Raw genomic sequence first — 20,760 nt, 5'->3', positions numbered from 1 at the left:
TTTTTGGGATTGTGATACAATGCTTTCATTCCTCCTGTTCTAAAATATTTCTAAAGACACTGGAAACATGTAGCCTTTCGGATTGCAGTAGCTACCCCTTCAGGCAGATACAAAATCTGAAGATATGTAGATTATAGTATCTGAATTGTCATGATGATTAGTTAAATATGTACCACTTCAGCATTCTTGTTAGGCTCTGATGCAATAATGATGAAATATCAATAATATAAATGTATGCTATGTTCTTTGAACTACGCAAGTGTGTCATACTACTTTGATCTTCCTCAGTATTCTGTATCTTAACTGCCTCCCATTCCATTCTCTTTCCATGGGTTAAGAAGACTGTAACTTTGGAAGAAGCGTAATGACAAGCAAACCAAAACACAGCATTTGAAACGTCAAAATGGGACATTAGATTCCTATTATCCCAAGAATACATGAGTGTAATAGCATGGCACTATTTTCCACTGAGAAAGATTTTAATCAAGAGCTGAAAATGACAACTTTATTTCTTTCTTCCGATTTTAGATTAAAGATTATAACAAGACTGTGAAATTGTACCAAATAAATCTCTTCCTGTTGTAATGTTCCAAGTGTGAATCCTACTTGTATGTTGATGACCTAAACTATAGCAAAGAGTCCATACTCATATTATGCATTTCATTGGTATCCATAGCTACATACAGTATGTATCTTTTACAATTCAACATTTGCCTTCTGAAATCACACATGCCCATTTTAACTGATGATTTGCATCTCTGTTTTACATTGGCTCCTTCCTTAAGGTATGGGGACATTTTAAGGCAAAGGAATTTACAGTGCATCCAGTAGCAAACTGATAAACATATGACACTGTCGTGATCGATGTATCAAGTTTAGTCATTACACAAATGAAGACTCTTCCTCTAGGACTACAGGTCTGAGGAAACAAAAGCTAAGCTATTAGCAATTTAAAATGTTACATTTTTCAACATCTAAAACACACCTTTAAGGTTCCTGTGGCCAAGACTATTTCTAATTATTGAGCAAATGATATAATTAAAATTAAAGGTGGGCATGTGAAAAGCAGAGCTCTTGTTGACTAGCTAAAACACCCTCTGCTTATCCAGCTTGATATCTGAGGAGTTCGATACAATGTGTAAAATTACAGATTAGGTGTTAGCAATGTTAAAAACTGTTATGCAAAACCATTAAATTCTTTCAAACCATAACCAGCTTTTAAATATTGTTAGTGCTATTGGTGTGGGTGGATCCTGTTCAAGATCTGTCAGGTAGAAATTAAAAGATGACAAAGTGATGTTCTTATACATATTTTCCAGGGAAATATGCCTGAAGAAATTCCATTTTCATGATACTTTAAGTTCACCATCTTGCTGAGGAAAGCCATTAGATTTGGTGGCTTGGACATGACAGCACCAGGAGAATTTTGGTTTTCCATGTTTTGGTTTTAACCTCTCTCTGGTACTTGAGCTTCACTCTAGTCATGCAAGTTACTGTGTCCTCTCTGATTGCCCTGCCATAGTTCAGTGACAAGAAAGGGAGGAGAGCAGATGACTTGTTCCATTTTTTTTTCCAGGCCTTGAGGAGAAGTGATTTTTTTCTCTTTTTCTTCGATGATTTCCTTTTCCATTAGAGACTACAAATGCATTTGTCATCCTTTATTTTCAGATATAAGGTAGAATCGTTTTTCAATGTACTCACAATCTGTAACTTAATTTGAAACTTCAAAGATTTTGCAAAACTACACATAAAAATCCCTAACGGCTATTCAATTCATAAGTGTCTACAGAAATCCCCTGGGGTGGGGATTCTAACACTAACCGGGAAACTAAGAAGGACTAACAAACAATAAAAAACTTAGAATAATATAGGTTGAATATTTGCAAGAGAACAGAAGGATCAGCTCTCGAAACTAGAGGATTCTGACTCAGGCCATGTGTCAGTAAGAAGGTACTGGAGAGGGAATCATTCCACCCTGCTCCTTTTACTTTTGGTACGGAGCATGAGGACAAGAGCGATCCAGCTGGTATAGTGTACTTAGATTTTCAGAAAGTCTTTGACAGGGACAGGTTCCATCTCCAAAGGCTCTTAAGCAAAGTAAGCTGCCACGGATAAGAGGAAAAGTCCTCTCATGGATCAGTAACTAGTTAAAAGATAGGAAACAAAGGGTAGGAATAAATGGTCAGTTTTCAGAATGGAGAGAGGTAAATAGTGGTGTCCCCAAGGAGTCTGTACTGGAACCAGTACTGTTCAACATATTAATAAATAATCTGGAAAAAGGAGTAAACAGTGAGGTGGCAAAATTTGCAGATGGAACAAAACTACTCAAGATAGTTAAGTCCAAATCAGACTGGGAAGAGTTACAAAGGGATCTCACAAAACTGAGTGACTGGGCAACAAAATGGCAGATGAAATTGAATGTTGATAAATGCATGGGAAGTAATGCAAATTGGAAAACATAATCCTAAACATACAAAATGATGGGGTCTAACTTATTTGTTACCACTCAAGAAAGAGATCTTGGAATCAAAGTGGATAGTTGTCTGAAATATCTACTCAACGTGCAGCAGCAGTCAAAGAAGCTATAGAATCTTAGGAAGCATAAAGAAAGGGATAGATAATAAAACCGAAAATATCATAATGCCACTATATAAATCCATGATATGCCCACATCTGGAATACTGTGTGCTGTTCTGGTCACCCCATTTCAAAAAAGATATATTAGAAATGGAAAAGGTACAAAGAAGGGCAACAAAAACAATTGGGGGAATGAAACAGCTTCCATATGAAGAGAGATTAAAAAGACTGGATCTTTTCAACTTGGAAAAGAGATGATTAAGAGGGGATATGAGAGAAGACTATAACATTGTGAATTATATGGAGAAAGTGGATAAGGAAGTGGTATTTAATCCTTCACATTACACAAAAACAATAAAATTAATAGGCAGCATATTTAAAATAAACAAAAGGAAATACTTCTTCACACCATGCAAAGTCAACCTGTGGAACTTGTTGCCAGGGGATGTTGTAAAGGCCAAAACTATAATGGGGTTCAAAAAAGAATTAGATAAGTTCATGAGGGATAGATCCATCAATGGCTATTAGCTAAGATCATCAGGAATCCAACTCCATGCTCTGGGTGTCCCTGGCCTCTGTTTGCCAGAACCTGGGAGTGGATGGATCACTTGATGATTCCCTGTTCTAATCAATCCCTCTGAAGCACCTGGCATTGACCACTGTCAGAAGACAGCATACTGGGCTAGATGAACCACATGGTCATTATGTTCTTGTCTTCCACTGGCTCCCCCTTCTCTATTGCATGATATTTACACTATCTTTCTTAACTTATAAGGCTCTACCCCATCCTATTATTTCTTATTCACTATCAGAATGTCAACTCCCACTGATAGGCCCATGATGCCAGCCTCCATCACCCACTTACTAAGTTTTCAAACAAGCATTCCTTCATACTTTCTCCCATGCTGCCCCTCACCCATGGGAGAAGCTTTCTGTAAATATCCACAAAACTAACACGTTATTCTACTTAAAACTCTCTTTACTATGACACCTAGAAAACACTTAACAATAGTTATGCTCCTGGTGCCTCTGCCTAACACTCTGACCAAAACTGTTTCATTGTTTCCTTTACTCCCCGCATCTGTCTATATACATGTATTGCTTCTTATCTTATACTTAGATTGGAAACTCTTGGCGGCAATGGCCATCTTTTTCTATGACATCTAGCACAATGCGGTCTTGGTCTATGACTAAGACTCTTATGCATTATGATAATACAAATAATAATAATGACTATTACCAAGTTTCGGCTAGTACAAAATATGGCAACTTTCCTGCCATTTCATTTCCTGAACTGCATTGGCTTTTCAGCTGCTTAGTGGTGCAATACAACGTGTCAGTTCTAATCTGCAGATCTTTATTTGGTTTAAAACAGGGCTTTCCTTGGAATTGCCTCTCTTTTCCCATGCCTCATTCCAGTGGGTGAGACAAAAATAACATTTTGTTAAAAAGCAAAATTATACCCAAAAGGAGAAAAGTACTTATAAAGGTACATTATTCTAGTGTTTACACTAATGTTTAGTAAAATAGTTTCCAGTTAATTATGAAGTGTGGTAAACAGCACAGAGTATATTATTAAGAAATCCTTGAATTTTGATATTTAGCCTTGTTTTTAAAAAACTTACCTTGTCTGCATCCACTTTTCCTTTAATAAATTCTGACTTCCAGAATTGCAAAGCTTGTTCCAGCGTTAAGCCAATGCCCTTTAAGAACAATCCATATTGCATACGGCCTCCGTGACGGAGATGGTGGTTATCACGGAGGGCTTTGTTCAACTGTCTCATGCACAGAGGAAATGATTTAACAGAAAGCTGCAGGAATAAGAAAATATGTATGTAAGACAGACTGGCCAATTAATTGATAGGATATATGCTTATTGGGATTACTAATTAACTCCACTTGGAAAGGCCGATGGCTGGGGGAAATAAAATGCATTGGACTGCAGATAATTCAAATATGTCCTTGACTCTTTAAATTTAATAAGTCTTCCAAGGACAAAAACATAAAATAGAGTAACACAAGTGGAAAGCTACTAAGTAACAAAAGTGTATTTGATAATTTTCTTTCTTGCAGCAAAAAACCCCCTGCAGAACCATTACAATGGGTCTTACGCCTGCTTGTAGCTCCTTGGAGGATTGTACCCCAAAGAAAATGAAGGAGTGTGTGACAGTTTAAACATCAAAGAGTCACAGAATCTAAGGCCAGCAGAGAGCACCAGATCATCTAATCTGACCTCCTGTTAACACAAGCTACCATCACTCAGCACCAGCACACTAAACCCAATAACTGAAATTAGACCAAAGAAGTATTACAAGTACCAGAGAGATCTTTTTAAATAAATATATCAGTTACTGGGTGAGCATAGAATGTAAATCCCTTCCTCCCATGACAAAGACTGAGAGATTATCTGAACATTTAACTTGTAAAACATAGTAAAGGTGTGCAAAAACATGACCAGATGGCCACCCTACATCTTTCTTTGTATGTTAGTATAATTTGTATGTTAGTATAATTCTTCAGGTCATGAAACTTCCATGGCTCTGAATGAAAGAGCACAACAGTTAAAGGGGGAAAAAACTGTTTTGTCTCTCTGAAAGCTTCTGAAACTACTTTAGTAACTGAAGCCTTCGCAGCAGATGTAGGGTGGTTTTTTGATTTTTAATTTATTTTGAGGTTTTTAGACCAACAGAGCTAGAGCTTTCCTGAAGTGGGTACTGCATTCAGTGTTGATTTGTATAGTACTTCTTACATCAAGAGTATGCCAGAGTTGGAAGTTTTTCCAGGTGGGCAAAAAGAGTGGAAACAAAATAATTTCTTCTAACAAGGTTTATTTTGGGAATAAAGGTTGTGTTAACACTTAGCACAATTTTCCCTTCATGAAGGGTGCTGTACTGCTGCAAGACAGAAATTCTATGGGCACTTGTGACAAGGGATCAAAGAAATGCTTAGGGAAGGCATTTAATACAAGATTTATTTCCCAGGAGCGAGTTTTCCTCATTGATGTGGATTTGAAAAGTACAGCCTATTATTACTGTGGAATAAGACTTTAGTTTCTCTCCAGAGTTCTGAATGCAAAAAGGTCCCTTGATAGGTGTGCAACTCAGGACCCAACTCTCCATTCAAAGATCTTGGGCTCCATTCTCCTGGATTATCTTTTGTTCTCTTCACCAGCTGATATGATGTTTATTTCCTCTTTGCATGCTGTGCTTGAGAAACAAAGGAACAAAGAAAATTAGATGCGCATAGCCAGAATCAGAATCTAGTGTCTCCTTCTTTGCTGATATAAGCCATTGCTGAAGTGCTTTAAGACATCACTGGTATATCTTGGCTGATCAGGACTGGATTTATCTTTCTTAGGGCTTAATTGCTCTGAACCAACTAATATTGTGTTGCAGTTCTGTTCTTTCATTAGCCTAGGGTGAAATTCTTGAGATTCCCTGCTCTTCAAGCTGACAGATTTTTTCCACAAACCTGCTCTGATTCTAACATACTTTGGCCTTCTGAGTACCTCTTGGCAATGGGACAAAAGAGAACAGGAATAATAGGTTCTGTGGACTCAAGAAAATCAGAAGCTTCTGGAGAAGACATGTGGAATCTCACTGACAACAGTATGTTGGTGAAGAGACCTTCATTCTGCTTCAAGATATCAAAGCCAATATAGATTCACTGAAGAATGGATGGCATTGTGCCCTTTGGCCATCAGCTTCTGAATCCTGCCCTCTGATAGGAACAAAATTTCTGTGAAGGCTGATATCTCTAACTCCCAGAAGTAATATCAGCTCCATGACATCACTTAGATCTTAGTGGAGTTGTCCAATCCATGTTATTCCAGAACGGAATCTGGGCTAAGTGATAGCTGTTTTGTGGGCCATTTCCAGGAGCAGTGCTCTAATGAGCAGATTGCTTTGGAATGGGTATGCGTGAACCCTTTCCTACCAGAGGAAAATACAATGTTTACTAGCACTTTAGTTAAATATTCTTTTAAAAATAAAAGCAGCATACTGGTAACATCATCTTTTGTATGTGAATCTGGTATCTTCTCCAGGAGGTACATAGAACAATCTGTAGATAAGTGTTCTACAGATAAATTAATGACAGAAAAAGTGTTCTTTGGAATTGCTGCTATGGTGGAATTTAGGATTTCCATCCTGAACCATGGCTTCTGGAGGAATCTGTTTCAAAGACCTCTGATAGAGCTTTCCTTGTCTTTGAAATCCTAGGGCACTGAGAAGAGAATGGAGTAGAAGTCTAAGCCTTCTTGTTCTGTGGGAGATCAATTACCCAATCTGAAACAGGTGATATATTGCAGTCTTCATACTCAGGTGTTTCAAACTGGTTGGATGAAAAGTGAGGATGTCAATAATCTTGGTTTTGGAGGTGCATTTAATTCTAATGCTGAATCTCTCTACCTAAGATTCATTCTTCTAATGTAGCATTTAGGCAAAATTCAAAATTTCCTGCCACTTGCTCCCATTTGTTCCTGATTCCCTCTGCCAATTATTGCGGTTTTACAATAAACTTTCATAGATCCATATTTTTAAAAAATCCCCCAAAACAGGAAAACTGACCAATTATGCAGACTAAAGAGAAATTGACTATAAAATGAAGAAGAAAAACAACTGGAGGTAAAATTAAAAAATTAACATCAACTCACAAATAGTCCCCCTCTAATTTCTCACAGGTTGCACTTCAGGTTAACTTTGCTGCATTTTAGCTTTTATGTGACACAATTTTGTTGAACTGGTCCTCAAAACAGTTTGAGAACTACTACTGAAGAGACAAAGCAGATAGTTTAGTCACAGCTTTTATGGATAGGGAGAATAAAGACTTTTTTCAGAAAGGCCAGCCATACCCTAGGAGGTGGTGGGATGAACCGTTAATCGTTTTTAGAAAGGGAAAGCAACAATGAGCATATAGTAACCAACGATGAGCACAAAGTACTTACTGCATCAATGTGTTCTAATGAAATTTTCCCATTATTTTTTTGGTTACTGTAATCTGGACCAACATAGGAATGGCTGAAACAAAAAAAGGAAATAAGTTGTTTAGTTTAGTTAGTTAAAAAAAAGAAATTTTCATAAATGCAGGAATAGATGACCTTGCTACTTTCAGCAAATTAAATTTAGGAACTGAGAACTTTACATGCAAACCACAGGCAAGAAAAAAATCATTCTGATAGTTATCTGTTTTGTAAACCAAATTAGAAATAACGCTAAAATCAAGATTATACAGAATTTTTTGTTGTTCCTTTATTCCTTGGGGGGAAAGTCTTCAGTCTTTAGGTATTGGTGCTGAGTTTGAAAGTGTTGAGACACCATGGTGAACACATACTAAAAAAAAAAAGGGAACAGTCACTAAAAGCTAATTAAAAGTATTCAAAATAATACCAAGAGTACCAAAGTTGTGGTAAACTAAATGTAAGCATCTGGAGCAGTACTTGCAATCTCAAATGCATTCTCCTTTGGGGAGGGTGAGGTGGGGGGATTATCTAGTCTGATTGCAGGGCAGAAGAAAAGAGCAATGATGATTAAATTCAACTTTCTTCTCTACTTATGTGGTAGGGTCCCCAACACAACTGGCAACAGGAATAGCTCACACATACAGACCTACAGGCTCAGCAAGTAGCTCACTGGCCCAAGCTACATTTCTGTGGATGCTGTCAAATTCTAAAAACCCCCAAACAGTTAAAAACACTGAGTTATATGACAGAACTAGAAAAATATTTTTTAAAATTCAGGTTTCACTAGGAATGTAAGGATTTTTGGCACCCCATTGGACACTGAAATAAAATATTTTGGAGGACAATGATTGTATGCAGTTTTGAATTTAACACAGAAAGATGACATTTGTACTGAGAGATGTTGCAGAATACCCGCTAGAAAGCATGACTGTGTATTTAGAAGAACTGTGAGTTAAGGTGAGGATTCTACATGCATTCAGTAATCAAGCATTCTTCTTTTTTGATCTTTGAAAACAAGATTTTTTCAGCTGTGAGACAGAGGATGCAAAAAGTAAGAAAAGAAGTAGAATTTGTGTAAAGTTTTGTTGAACTTAATTTGCAAGCATCCGTTTTAACTCAATTAAGCTGCAAATATTGCATAAGAAAAAAACATTTTGGGGAATGCTGATTCAGGGAGACAACTTCTGACAAAAATTAGTGCCGTAAATATTATCAGGCACTCAGTGATTAACTCCAGAAAGAATGGATATGGCTAAGAGAGCATGCTGGATGTTACTGTTTATTCTCTGGTACTTGCAATATTTTATTTTGTGTAAAACATGCAATTGAGAGATGACTTTACTGTAGTACATGGTATTCCTTCTGTTTAAATCACAGTTAAAACAAACCCTTGTTTACTTCTTTAGTCTTGTTTTTGGCAGACGCTAGACAATTGGTCAAACTTTTTGAGGTTACTGTCATCTTGGGAATACCTCCTCTCTATTCCCAGACAACAGATAGATAACGAAAACTGGTTGAGTGGTATTTTACTATCATCAATTATTTGTATTACTGTAGTGTTTAGCAACTCTAGTCATAGACCAGAACTCTACTGTCCTAGGTGCTGTCCAATCACAAAACAAAAAAACATTCCCTTCCCCAAAGATCTTACAATCTAAGTATAAGACAAGAGACAACAGATGGATACAAACAGGCTGATGGAGGAGTACAAGGAAACAAAGAGACAATATTGGTCAGTACAATAGCCAGTAATCTCAGCACACCAGTAGTGTCATCATGCTTTTTGTAGGCATGACAGAAAACGATACGGAGGCTTTTGAAGGATGTAGCTAATCACCTTATATAATCATTTTATTGTGTTATCTATTGTTGTGGTTAATTCATATGTAATCAATGTGTGATAAATAGATTTAAGTTGTAGGTATAGATATAAGAATAAGTAGGATAGCATTACAGGGGTTGACAAATATTTCTGAGTGAAGAGTGTGTATCTGGCATATAAGCAAAGTAAAGCTATAAAGCAAGGCCTACAGCTGAGGCCTGTAAGATGTTACCTTAGCCACATTAGGCCTTAAGCCTAAAGAAGAGTGGACATAGTAGGTGACCCAGGAATAACCCTATACCAGTAAAGTTACAAGATTATTGTAAAGAATGTGCCTATGGGTGATGTTTGGGAAAACAGGTACACAGTGTACACTCATCTAGACTGCAAGCCACCTGATTGTAATACCATGGAAAATTCCTTTTGTTGGAACAATGGAAATGCCCCAGCAGAACAGGAGAACAAAGAAAGGGATGTTACAACCTGCTGTTAAAAAAAGGACCAGGGGCAACCTGTTGACCACTAGATCTGAATAAGCAAAGGACAACTTGTTGTAGAGGAAGAAAAAGGAAACTTGAGGATTGAGGAGAAAGAGAAGAGGGTCTTGGGACCCAGAAGGGACTGACCAAACCCAAAGGTTTCACAATATGGGAAGAAAACTGGAGAGAGGGTTTCTGCATGCAGATTTTGTTATTTTTGCATGGGTCTGCAAGGCTCTATGCTTTCTCCGTGAATAAAGTGTGTGTACATAGGCTTTTTCAACGAGTTTCTTGCTGTACCCATCACACATCCATGAAAGGTCAAACTGTAAAACAGAAAACCCCATGAAGGTGGGGCTCTGGGAAAACTACTGGTGAGACTGCTTTTGGGGCCTAAGGCAGCTGTACCATATGATCCCACTTTTGACAAAGGGTACCAAATAGGGAGTTTGCCCTCCAAGACTGAGAGGCCAAAACCTGGATGCTGTTCAGACTTAGGGTGACCAGATGTCCTAATTTTATAGGGACAGGCCCGATATTTGGGGCTTTGTCTTATGTAGGCACCTACTACCCCCACCCTGTCCCAATTTTTCACACTTGCTGTCTGGTCACCCTACTTAGACTCTTCAGATTTAGAAACATTCGGGACCCAATGTTTGGATCCAAACACAGCCTAGTGAATGTCCAGCAGTGGGAGCCCAATCAGGTCTGTGACATTTCCCTATCCCTTTTTCTTAAAATCCCTTGAGTATTTGAGTAAGAGTATTTAGTATTTGAATAAGAGCAAGGCACATAGCACTGTTTTTTACATTTTTTTAGAAGAATCAAAAGGAAATTTTAACCACATTATACAAATGTTATGGTCAGGTCAAAATTTGGATTCAGATTATTTTGGTATTGATCTTTTAAGTATTCTATGTATCCAACTTGACAACTCACTTCATACCTCGTGGTTTAACAAGCTAAAGAATTGTACAATCTCCTTCATGGTATCAGTAGACAAATACTTACGCTTACAAATAGAAAAATGAGGTAGGTGATGGAGAAAATGAAAGTCTTCTAAAGACACCTTCTTCTGTTTTATTTTGGTCTAACTGAAAACACAATATGCTCTAGATGCTAATGAAGTCAGAACTGTAGATACTAAACAAAATGAGAAGAAAAGCACTAAAACAGATTTGTAATTGTCTTTCAAGAGAGAGAAAGCCTTCTCAAACAGATTCAACATTTGGTATCTGTATTTTATTAAACCATCTTCAAATGACAGCAGCTGCCAGACTAAACTTGTCAAAACCTTCTATCTAAAGTACAAAAAACCTTTGTGAGATTTAAAAAAAAATCAGAAATGAATTATGAATTAACATTTCTAAAAGACAATATTCTAATTTAGAATCCTGTTTAGGGTGGTAAACATAGCAACAGAGTTAATACTGCATTCCCTGGCAAAAAAAAAAAAATGTTTCATTTACTTTGAACAGCACCTATTAACTAATATAACTGCAACTAAAAAAATGTTGTGAAGAGCAGAAGAGTAAGATCCTATGAAAACTGCCCTGAACCTAGGGGGCATCTTAATGCGGAATGCAGCAGCATGAGGAAAATGAGTGCAAGGAGTAGGATTATCTTTACCTAGCCTCCTGTTCCTTGAAAATGGATCTTGGTCAGTTCGAAGAAATTCAGGGGCCAAAACAGCTGAGTCTATAGCTAAGTTAAAGTGACAACACCAACTTCAAAATTACACATTTAACTGTTTTTTTTAAATCTACTCTTGTTCCAAACAACACTGTAACTGACATTAGATTTTTACTGTGGTTATTTAAAGCACTTTGTCTAGTATTTTTTTTAAAGGGTGCCTTAAGTACACCTTTAAGTCCAAATGTTCAGAAGAGACTACTGATATCAGATGCCTAAAATGAGACTCCGAAAGGGGTCTCATTTTCAGAAAAGGCTGGCCCCCGTAAGGGCACTCAAAATTTGAATGGCACTCTGGACCTAATCCAAAGAAAGTGTTCCATAGACTACAATGGGCTTTGGATGAGACCCAACATGTCTCAGTGTCCCCAGCTGTAAAATATATACAATACTCATTTGTAACATGGTACATTTTTCTGGAAGCACATGACAACAGTGCTTTTGGATCTCCACTGGCTACCTATTAAGAATGACGCCAAATTTAACAAGCTAGTTTAACCTTTAAATACCCAACTGGCCCGTGACCTATTTCTGAAAGACTTTCTCTACTGCCACAGCTGAGAATCAAAAGAGCATTTGAGCTGAAGCCCCACTCATATGAGAAGCCTTGTCTACACCAGGAAAATGCATTTGTGATGGAGAAACGGAGTTAACTGTGATTAATCGACAGCCCTAATTCAAACACACTGAATGAATCCATTTTCAAGCTTTTAACACTAAGAAATAAAAACCAGAAGGCTCACCATTTCCACTTTTGTAGCAACATCTTAAATTTAAGGTGAGTTCATACTTCTAGAATACCAAGGAATTAGGTGATTTTCTCACCAAAGAATATAGTCCAGAAGAAGTCAAAAAAGGTTGATAAAAATAGCTACATGATAGGAAGTTTGCAGATTTATTGCCAGTGCAAGACTATTTGATCAAAAGTAGTTATTTGAATTTTACTCAGATTTATTATGTATATATTTTTTTATTTTCAATTTTAAAAATATATCATCTATTTCTGATGAAAGAATCTCTAGAGTCATCTATTTCTGGCCAGCAGATCCACTTTCTCTATGAGAAGAGAAAAGGAGTACTTGTGGCACCTTAGAGACTAACAAATTTATTAGAGAATAAACTTTCGTGAGCTACAGCTCACTTCATCGGAGGGTCTGGTCCTGCCCCATGGTGGGGGTGGGAGGCAGATTTGCAGAGTGAGCCCACACAACACTTATCCTGCAACAGTGGCTCCTGTCCTGCAGGGTTGGGCCTGATGATGTGGCTGGGCAAAACCTGAACAGTGCTGAGTCCCCATGGCTCAGGTTGCCCACACTAGGAAGTCAGGCTCAGCCCCATGGGACAGGAGCTGCTACTGTAGGGTTTTTCATGTTATGTCAGTTTATATGTTCTTTTAGATTTTTATTTAGTGGTATTTCAGATTTGCAAAAAGCACGGGGCTCTACAAAGTTCAAGTTCTATGTATGTTATCAGTCAGGGCATTAACAAATAAAATATAGATTTCCCATAATTTCAAATTTCATACTTTCATTGTTCTTTTAGGTTTCTCCACTATGTATTTCTCTCATATTACGGATCTTCCTACTTATCTTACAAAACCATACATCATCATCAGATCCCAACACTAACATCTAGTCTGAGTACCTAAGCCCCAGAACTGATTACCTGTAAACACTAAATAATTTCTAGTGTGTTGTATTAGGTGTAGCATCTTAAGACCCCAATGAGGGATCAGAGCCTCAATATGCTAGGCAATTCACATATACAAACTAAAACTGTCCTTCCCAAACAGTGCGTGGCAGGAAGATTCTAGATGGGTTGCCATGTCCAAGGCCAGATTATAGGTAATAGTGGCTCCGAAAAAAAGACAAAATGTAGTTGGTGGGTCACCTTAGTAAAAACTTAGGGAACCATTTTACCAAGAGAAAGTTCCCAAAGAGCTTACAAGAAATGATTACTCACCCTATTCAGTAGCTATGGTTCTTTGAGATGTGTCCCCCTTTCGGATGCCCCACTCTAGATCTGCTAGCGCCCCCTGATGCTTTGATCAGAGATTTTTCATAGCAGTGTCCATTCAGGCTGCGCGTACATGTTAGTCAGTCTCATGTCCTATGCCGTTGTTATATATCACTGCGCGGAAGAACCGCCTTCAGTTCCTTCTATCATGAAGATCCATAACAGAGAACTCTGAAGGAGAGGGGAAGGAGGGCAGGTAGTGGAGCATCCATAGAGAGATACATCTCAAAAAAAAACAGTTACTGCGCAGGATGAGTGTCATAAATATAAAGTGAAGGGTAACCACCTTTCTGTACACAGTGCTATAAAATCCCTCCTGGACAGAGGCAAAACCTTTTCACCTATAAAGGGTTAAGAAGCTAAGGTAAACTTGCTGGCACCTGACCCAAAATGACCAATGAGGGGACAAGGGGACAAATCTGGAAGGGGGGAAGGGTTCTGTCTGTCTGTGTGATGCTTTTGCCAGGAACAGATCATAAATGCAAGCCTTCCAGCTCCTGTTAAGTTAGTAAGTAATCTAGCTAGAAAATACGTTAGATTTTCTTTTGTTTAATGGCTGGTAAAATAAGATGTGCTGGAGGGAATGAATATTCCTGCTTTTGTGTCTTTTTGTAACTTAAGGTTTTGTCTAGAGGGATTCTCTATGTTTTGAATCCGATTACCCTGTAAGGTATTTACCATCCTGATTTTACAGAGGTGAGGAACTGAAGTCTCCAGAATCAAGGGAACAGTTTCAGGCTGAACAGGAAGCAGATGAAAACCTCCAGAGAGCTTCCACAGCAGCACACAACAACCCGCGCCTCTCAGCTATTCTAATCGATTCAGGTTTGTTGTAGAAAGAAAACTTTTATACAAGGAAACTCTTTCTGGTGTCCACCAGAAAGACTGCCATCCTCAGAGACAATTGGTAGTTCTAAGTAAAAGCTCTTAAGTTTAGCCCACAATCATCCTAGTGGCCATCCTGGGGTGAACAGAACCAAAGACCATCTGGGAAAGTCGTTCCACTGGGAGGGAATGGGCAAGGATGTTTCTACCTATGTCTGGTCTTGTGAGGTATGCCAAAGAGTGGGAAAACCCCAAGACCACATCAAAGCCCCTCTACAGCCGCTCCCCTTCATTGCGGTTCCATTTCAGCAAGTAGCTGTGGATATTCTGGGTCCTTTTCCAGAAAAGACACCCAGAGGAAAGCAGTACATACTGACTTTCATGGATTTTGCCACCCAATGGCTAGAAGTAGTAGCTCTAAGCAACACTAGGGCTAAAAGTGTGTGCCAGGCACTAACGGACATTTTTGCCAGGGTAGGTTGGCCCTCCGACATCCTTACAGATGCAGGAACTAATTTCCTGGCAGGAACTATGGAAAGCCTTTGGGAAGCTCATGGGGTGAATCACTTGGTTGCCACTCCTTACCACCATCAAACAAATGGCATGGTGAAGAAGTTTAATGGAACTTTGGGAGCCATGATATGTAAATTCGTAAATGAGCACTCCAATGATTGGGACCTAGTGTTACAGCAGTTGTTCTTTGCCTACAGAGCTGTACCACATCCCAGTTTAGGGTTTTCACCATTTGAACTTGTATATGGCCGTGAGGTTAAGGGGCCATTACAGTTGGTGAAGCAGCAATGGGAGGGGTTTACACCTTCTCCAGGAACTAACATTCTGGACTTGGTAACCGACCTACAAAACACCCTCTGAACCTCTCTAGCCCTTGCTAAAGAAAACCTAAAGGATGCTCAAAAAGAGCAAAAAGCCTGGTATGATAAACATGCCAGAGAGCGTTGCTTCAAAGTAGGAGACCAGGTCATGGTCTTAAAGGTGCTCCAGGCCCATAAAATGGAAGCTTCGTAGAAAGGGCCATTCACGGTCCAAGAGCACCTGGAAGCTGTTAATTATCTCATAGCATTCCCCACCTCCAACCGAAAGCCTAAGGTGTACCATATTAATTCTCTAAAGCCCTTTTATTCCAGAGAATTAAAGGTTTGTCAGTTTACAGCCCAGGGAGAAGATGACGCTGAGTGACCTGAAGGTGTCTACTACGAAAGGAAAAGTGATAGTGGCATGGAAGAGGTGAACCTCCCCTTGGGCGTATGCAACGACAGCAGATCAAGGAGCTGTGCACTAGCTATGCGCCGATGTTCTCAGCCACCCCAAGACTGACTGAATGGGCATACCACTCCATTGACTCAGGTAATGCTCACCCAATTAGAACCGAACTTTACTGGGTGTCTCTTCACGCTAAAACTGCTATAGAACGGGAGATCAAGGACATGCTACAGATGGGTGTAATCCACCCCTCTGGCAGTGCATGGACATCTCCAGTGGTTCTAGTTCCCAAACCAGATGGGGAGATATGTTTTTGCATGGACTACCGTAAGCTAAATGCTGTAACTCCCCCAAACAACTATCCAATGCCATGCACAGATGAACTATTAGAGAAACTATGATGGGCCCAGTTTATCTCTACCTTGGACTTAACCAAGGGGTACTAGCAGGTATCAATGGATGAATCCGCCAAGCAAAGGTCAGCCTTCATCACACGTCAGGCTGTATGAATTTAATGTGCTCCCTTTCGGGCTGCGGAATGCACCCACCACCTTCCAAAAACTTGTATATGGTCTCCTAGCGGGATTGGGAGAATATGCAGTTGCCTACCTTGATGATGTGACCATATTTTCGGATTCCTGGGCAGAACACATGGAACATCTACAAAAAGTCTTTGAGCGCATAAGGGAGGCAGGACTAACTGTTAAGGCTAAGAAGTGTCAAATAGGCCTCAACAGACTGACTTACCTTGGACACCAGGTGGGTCAAGGAACTATCAACCCCCTACAGGCCAAAGTGGATGCTATCCAAGTTGCCTGTCCCAAAGTCAAAGAAACAGGTCCAAGCCTTCTTAGGCTTGGCTGGATATTACAGGCAATTTGTACTGCAATACAGCCAGATCACCACTCCACTGACAGACCTAACCAAAAAGAAACAGCCAAATGCCGTTCAGTAGACCGAAGAATGTCAGAAGGCCTTTAACCAGCTTAAAGAGACACTCATGTCTGACCCTGTACTAAGGGCCCCAGACTTTGACAAACCGTTCCTAGTAACCACAGATGCATCCGAGTGTGGTGTGGGAGCAGTCTTAATGCAGAAAGGACCAAATCAAGAGTTCCATCCTGTCGTGTTTCTTAGCAAGAAGCTGTCCGAGAGGGAAAGCCGCTGGTCAATCAGTGAAAAGGAAAGTTACGCCATTGTCTACGCTCTGGAAAAGCTACGCCCATATGTTTGGGGACGGCATTTTCACATGCAAACCGACCATGCTGCGCTACAGTGGCTTCATACCGCCACGGGAAATAACAAAAAACTTATTCGATAGAGTTTAGCTCTCCAAGATTTTGATTTCAACATCCAACACATCTCAGGAGCTTCTAACAAAGTGGCTGATGCACTCTCCCTTGAAAGTTTCCCAGAATCAACTGGTTAAAATCATCCTTGAGATGTGGAAAATATTGTTAGTCTTTATACAGTTAGTAGTATATTTAGAGATGCATGTGTCTTATTAACTCTGTTTTCTCCTAGGGCTCCAGGAAGAAATCACAGCCAGCTTTTCACCCTATCTGTGATTTGGAGGGCGTGTCATAAATATAAAGGGAAGGGTAACCACCTTTCTGTATACAGTCCTATAAAATTCCTCCTGGACAGAGGCAAAACTCTTTCACCTGTAAAGGGTTGAGAAGCTAAGGTAATCTCACTGGCACCTGACCCAAAATGACCAATATGGAGACAAGATACTTTCAAAGCTGGAGGGGGTGGGGGGAAGGATTGTGTCCATCTGTGTGATGCTTTTGCCAGGAACAGATCAGAAATGCAAGCCTTCCAGCTCCTGTTAAGTAATCTAGTTAGAAAATGCGTTCGATTTTCTTTTGTTTAATGGCTGGTAAAATAAGATGTGCTTGAGAGAATGTATATTTCTGTTTTTGTGTCTTTTTGTAACTTAAGGTTTTGCCTAGAGGGATTCTCTGTGTTTTGAATCTGATTACCCTGTAAGGTATTTACCATCCTGATTGTACAGAGGTGATTCTTTTACCTTTTCTTTAAATAAAATTCTTCTTTTAAGAACCTGATTGATTTTTCATTGTTCTTAAGATCCAAGAGTTTGGGTGTACCAATTGGTGAGGATTATTATCAAGCCTTCCCCAGGAAACAGGGTGTAGGGCTTGGGGGGATATTTTGGGGGACGATGTCTCCAAGTAGTCTCCTTCCCTGTTCTTTGTTTAAAATGCTTGGTGGTGGCAGCATACTGTTCAAGGACACGGCAAAGTTTTACCTTGAGGAAGTTTTTAACCTGAACTGGTAAGAATAAGCTTAAGGGGGTCTTTCATGCAGGTCTCCACATCTGTACCCTAGAGTTCAAGGTGGGGAAGGAACCTTGACAATGAGTAACTATTTCTTCTTCTTCTTCTTCTTCGAGTAGTGTCCCTATGGATGCTCCACTCTAGGTGACTACTGAGCAGTTCCCTCTAAGGTAAGGGAAAGAGGGAGACTTTGGAGTAGTGTGTAGTACCGAAGAAAGTACAGCCAAGCCAAACACAGTATCAGCCGCAGAGTTGTGAGTTACAGTATAGTGTTCAGCGAACATATGTATAGATGGCCAAATAGTGGCCTGACATTTCACAATAATGGGCACGTTCTTGAGGAATGCCACAGAGGTGGAAATGGACCTTGTAGAACGAGTACATATATTCAAAGGTGTTTGAATATTGCAACACTCGTAGCAACATTTAGTGCAGCCTGATATCCACTTCAGAAGTCTCTGGTTAGACTTTTCACTTATCTGCTACCAAGACAAACAACCTATGGGTCTTTCTGAAGGACTTTGTCCTATCCAGATAGAAGGCAAGGGCTCTCCTGACATCAAGGATGTGCAGCAGTGTCTTCTGGTTATCTAGATCTGATCTGGAGAGGAAGACAGGCAAGTGAATGGGCTGGTTAATATGAAACTTACTAAAAGCTTTCGGTAAAAATTTGGGGTGGGGACAAATTTGGTATGACCCTGTCCTTAAAAGGTAGTGCGAAAGGGGGTATCCCATCAGAGCCCCTATTTCTCCAACCCATTGCTGACATGATATTATCAGGAATCTTTATTGACAAATGGAGCAGTGAGCAAGTAACCATTGGTTCCAAGGGTGGTCTTGTGAGGTTTTTAAGAACCAGATTGAGGTCCCATGCTTGAGTAGGGCATTAGATTGGTGGATAGAGGTTTCTAAGTCCTCTGAGGAATCTCACTGTGGGCAAAGACAGAATAACCCTCTATTGGAGGGTGGAAAGCCATGATTGCTGCCAAGTGGATTCTTACGGAGATCATTGACAGTTCCCAAAGATTTTAGAGTTAGGATGTATCTGGTAGCGATGAGATCATCAGTGCAACATGCCTGAGGTTACACCAGCCAACAAACCTCATCCATTTTTGAGTATGTGTAGCAAGTAGATAGTTTCCTGCTGTGTAATAGTAATCTTTTGACACCCTCTGAGCAGGTTGCCTCTAATCCCATGAACCATCAACCAACTATGCTTTGAGATGAAACATTGCAAGGCTGGGGTAAAGGATCTTCCCACCTTCCTGTGAGAGGAGATGAGGAGCAATGTAGAGAGTGATTGGAGAGCAAATGGCCAGATTTATCGGATAGGAAACCACGTTTTCCTGGGCAAGGTCAGAACTATTAGGATGATTCTGGTTGTCTTTCTTTATTTTGAGCATAAAACTTTGGCTTTTAGGGGAGTCAGCAGGAATGTATACAGGAAAGTTGATGACCAGTGAAGGTGAGAAGCATCCCCCAGGGATTGGTGAGCCAGACCACCCCACAAGCAGAATAGGATACATTTCTTGTTTAACTCTGTGGTGAACAAGTCTATCTGAGCTGTCCTGCATTGACTGAACATGTGGTGTAATATGCTGGGGTCTATTTCCCACTCATGTTCTTGGAAGAAGTGCCTGCTGAGTACATCTGTGGTCACATTCTGAACACCTGGGAGATAGGCCACTGTGATGATAAGCTGATTGTCCACGCATCAGTTCCAAAGCTTTACAGCCTCAGTGCAGAGAGAGGAGGATCTGGCTCCTCCCTGACAATTGACGTATCCATGCACATTATATTGTCCATTATGACCTTTGCTATTTTGGGACCTTTGGGTGGCCATCTCCAACAATCTTCCATAGCATCGAGCACCATAGAGAAGGACAACCCGTATCACCTACTCCACCCAAGAGACCTGACCCTCAAGAGGAATCCTTCGAAGAGCAGGAAGCTAGAGCCGATGAAGTCTCACTCACAGCCAACATCTTGTCTTTTGTCTCCGGATGAAGCTGTCATGCCTCTGCCTCTATTCTTAGCAGATGATGTTAAACACTTCCAGGATCTAGTCAAGTGAATTGCAGATTCCTTGTGGATCCCTCTCAAGGAGGCTAAAGAGCCTTATCGTATGCTTGATATCCTCCAATCACCCTCATCTGCCTGCATAACTTTGCCTGTCAACAAAGCCCTTCTGGACCCAGCGAAGATCATCCGGCACACTCCAGCTACCCATGTGTAACTCCACTGAAGTTAAAGAGACTCCATGCAAATCTACCTACAGGATTTGTTATTAGTTGTAGTAGTATACCTTTGTGCTTAGAAATCCAGTCATGGATTAGGGCCCCGTTGTGCTATGTGCTGTACAACAGATGGACACTGACAGAACAATAGAAAAGTACAAGCAATCAGTGAGATAATACTCATCAGCACAATAGGCTGTGACCTTAGCACATTAGTAACCTAACCATTGTCAACTTTTTGTAGACATAATGGAAAACAAAAGTTTTGAGGAGGAATTTGAAGGAGGGTAATGAGTTCATTTTGCAGATGTTTATAGGAAACTCCTCCCACTTGTGAGGGGCTACATGGGAGAAAGCAAGAAGGTGCTTGTTTGAAAATTTAACAAGTGGGTCATGGAGACTGGCTCATAGGCTGATCAGCAGTGAGAGTTGACATTTCAAAAGTGAATGAGAAATGTTAGGTAGGATGGAGACAGGCCATGAAAGGCCATCAAACATAAGATACTTATCTTCATTTTTAAGCAGCAGAAAAAGGGGAGTCAGTAGAGAAATATAAAGAGAAGGGTGACAGTCAAAGAAGATGGCTAGGAAAACCATCTTTGCAGCAGCATACTGAATGGATATGAGCAGG

The 20,760-nt window shown here is 39.9% G+C and overlaps 1 protein-coding gene across 10 annotated transcripts in view; it reads right to left on the bottom strand.

Moving 5' to 3' along the window:
• The window catches only part of PRIM2 (DNA primase subunit 2), a 295,884-nt gene that overhangs the window by 89,614 nt on the left and 185,510 nt on the right, over nt 1-20,760 (bottom strand). For all 10 annotated transcript variants that reach the window (XM_038397762.2, XM_043510408.1, XM_038397754.2 and 7 more), the window contains 2 exons: nt 7,523-7,595; nt 4,203-4,388 (listed from right to left, as the gene is read on the bottom strand). In XM_038397762.2, the coding sequence (XP_038253690.1) occupies nt 4,203-4,388; nt 7,523-7,595 (259 nt within the window). The remainder of the gene's footprint in view (nt 1-4,202; nt 4,389-7,522; nt 7,596-20,760) is intronic.

This window comes from Dermochelys coriacea, chromosome 3 (genome assembly GCF_009764565.3).
Source record: "Dermochelys coriacea isolate rDerCor1 chromosome 3, rDerCor1.pri.v4, whole genome shotgun sequence".
In the NCBI taxonomy this organism is placed as follows: domain Eukaryota; kingdom Metazoa; phylum Chordata; order Testudines; family Dermochelyidae; genus Dermochelys; species Dermochelys coriacea.
Note: the sequence above shows the minus strand (reverse complement) of the source record. Positions and strands in the feature narration are given on the sequence as shown.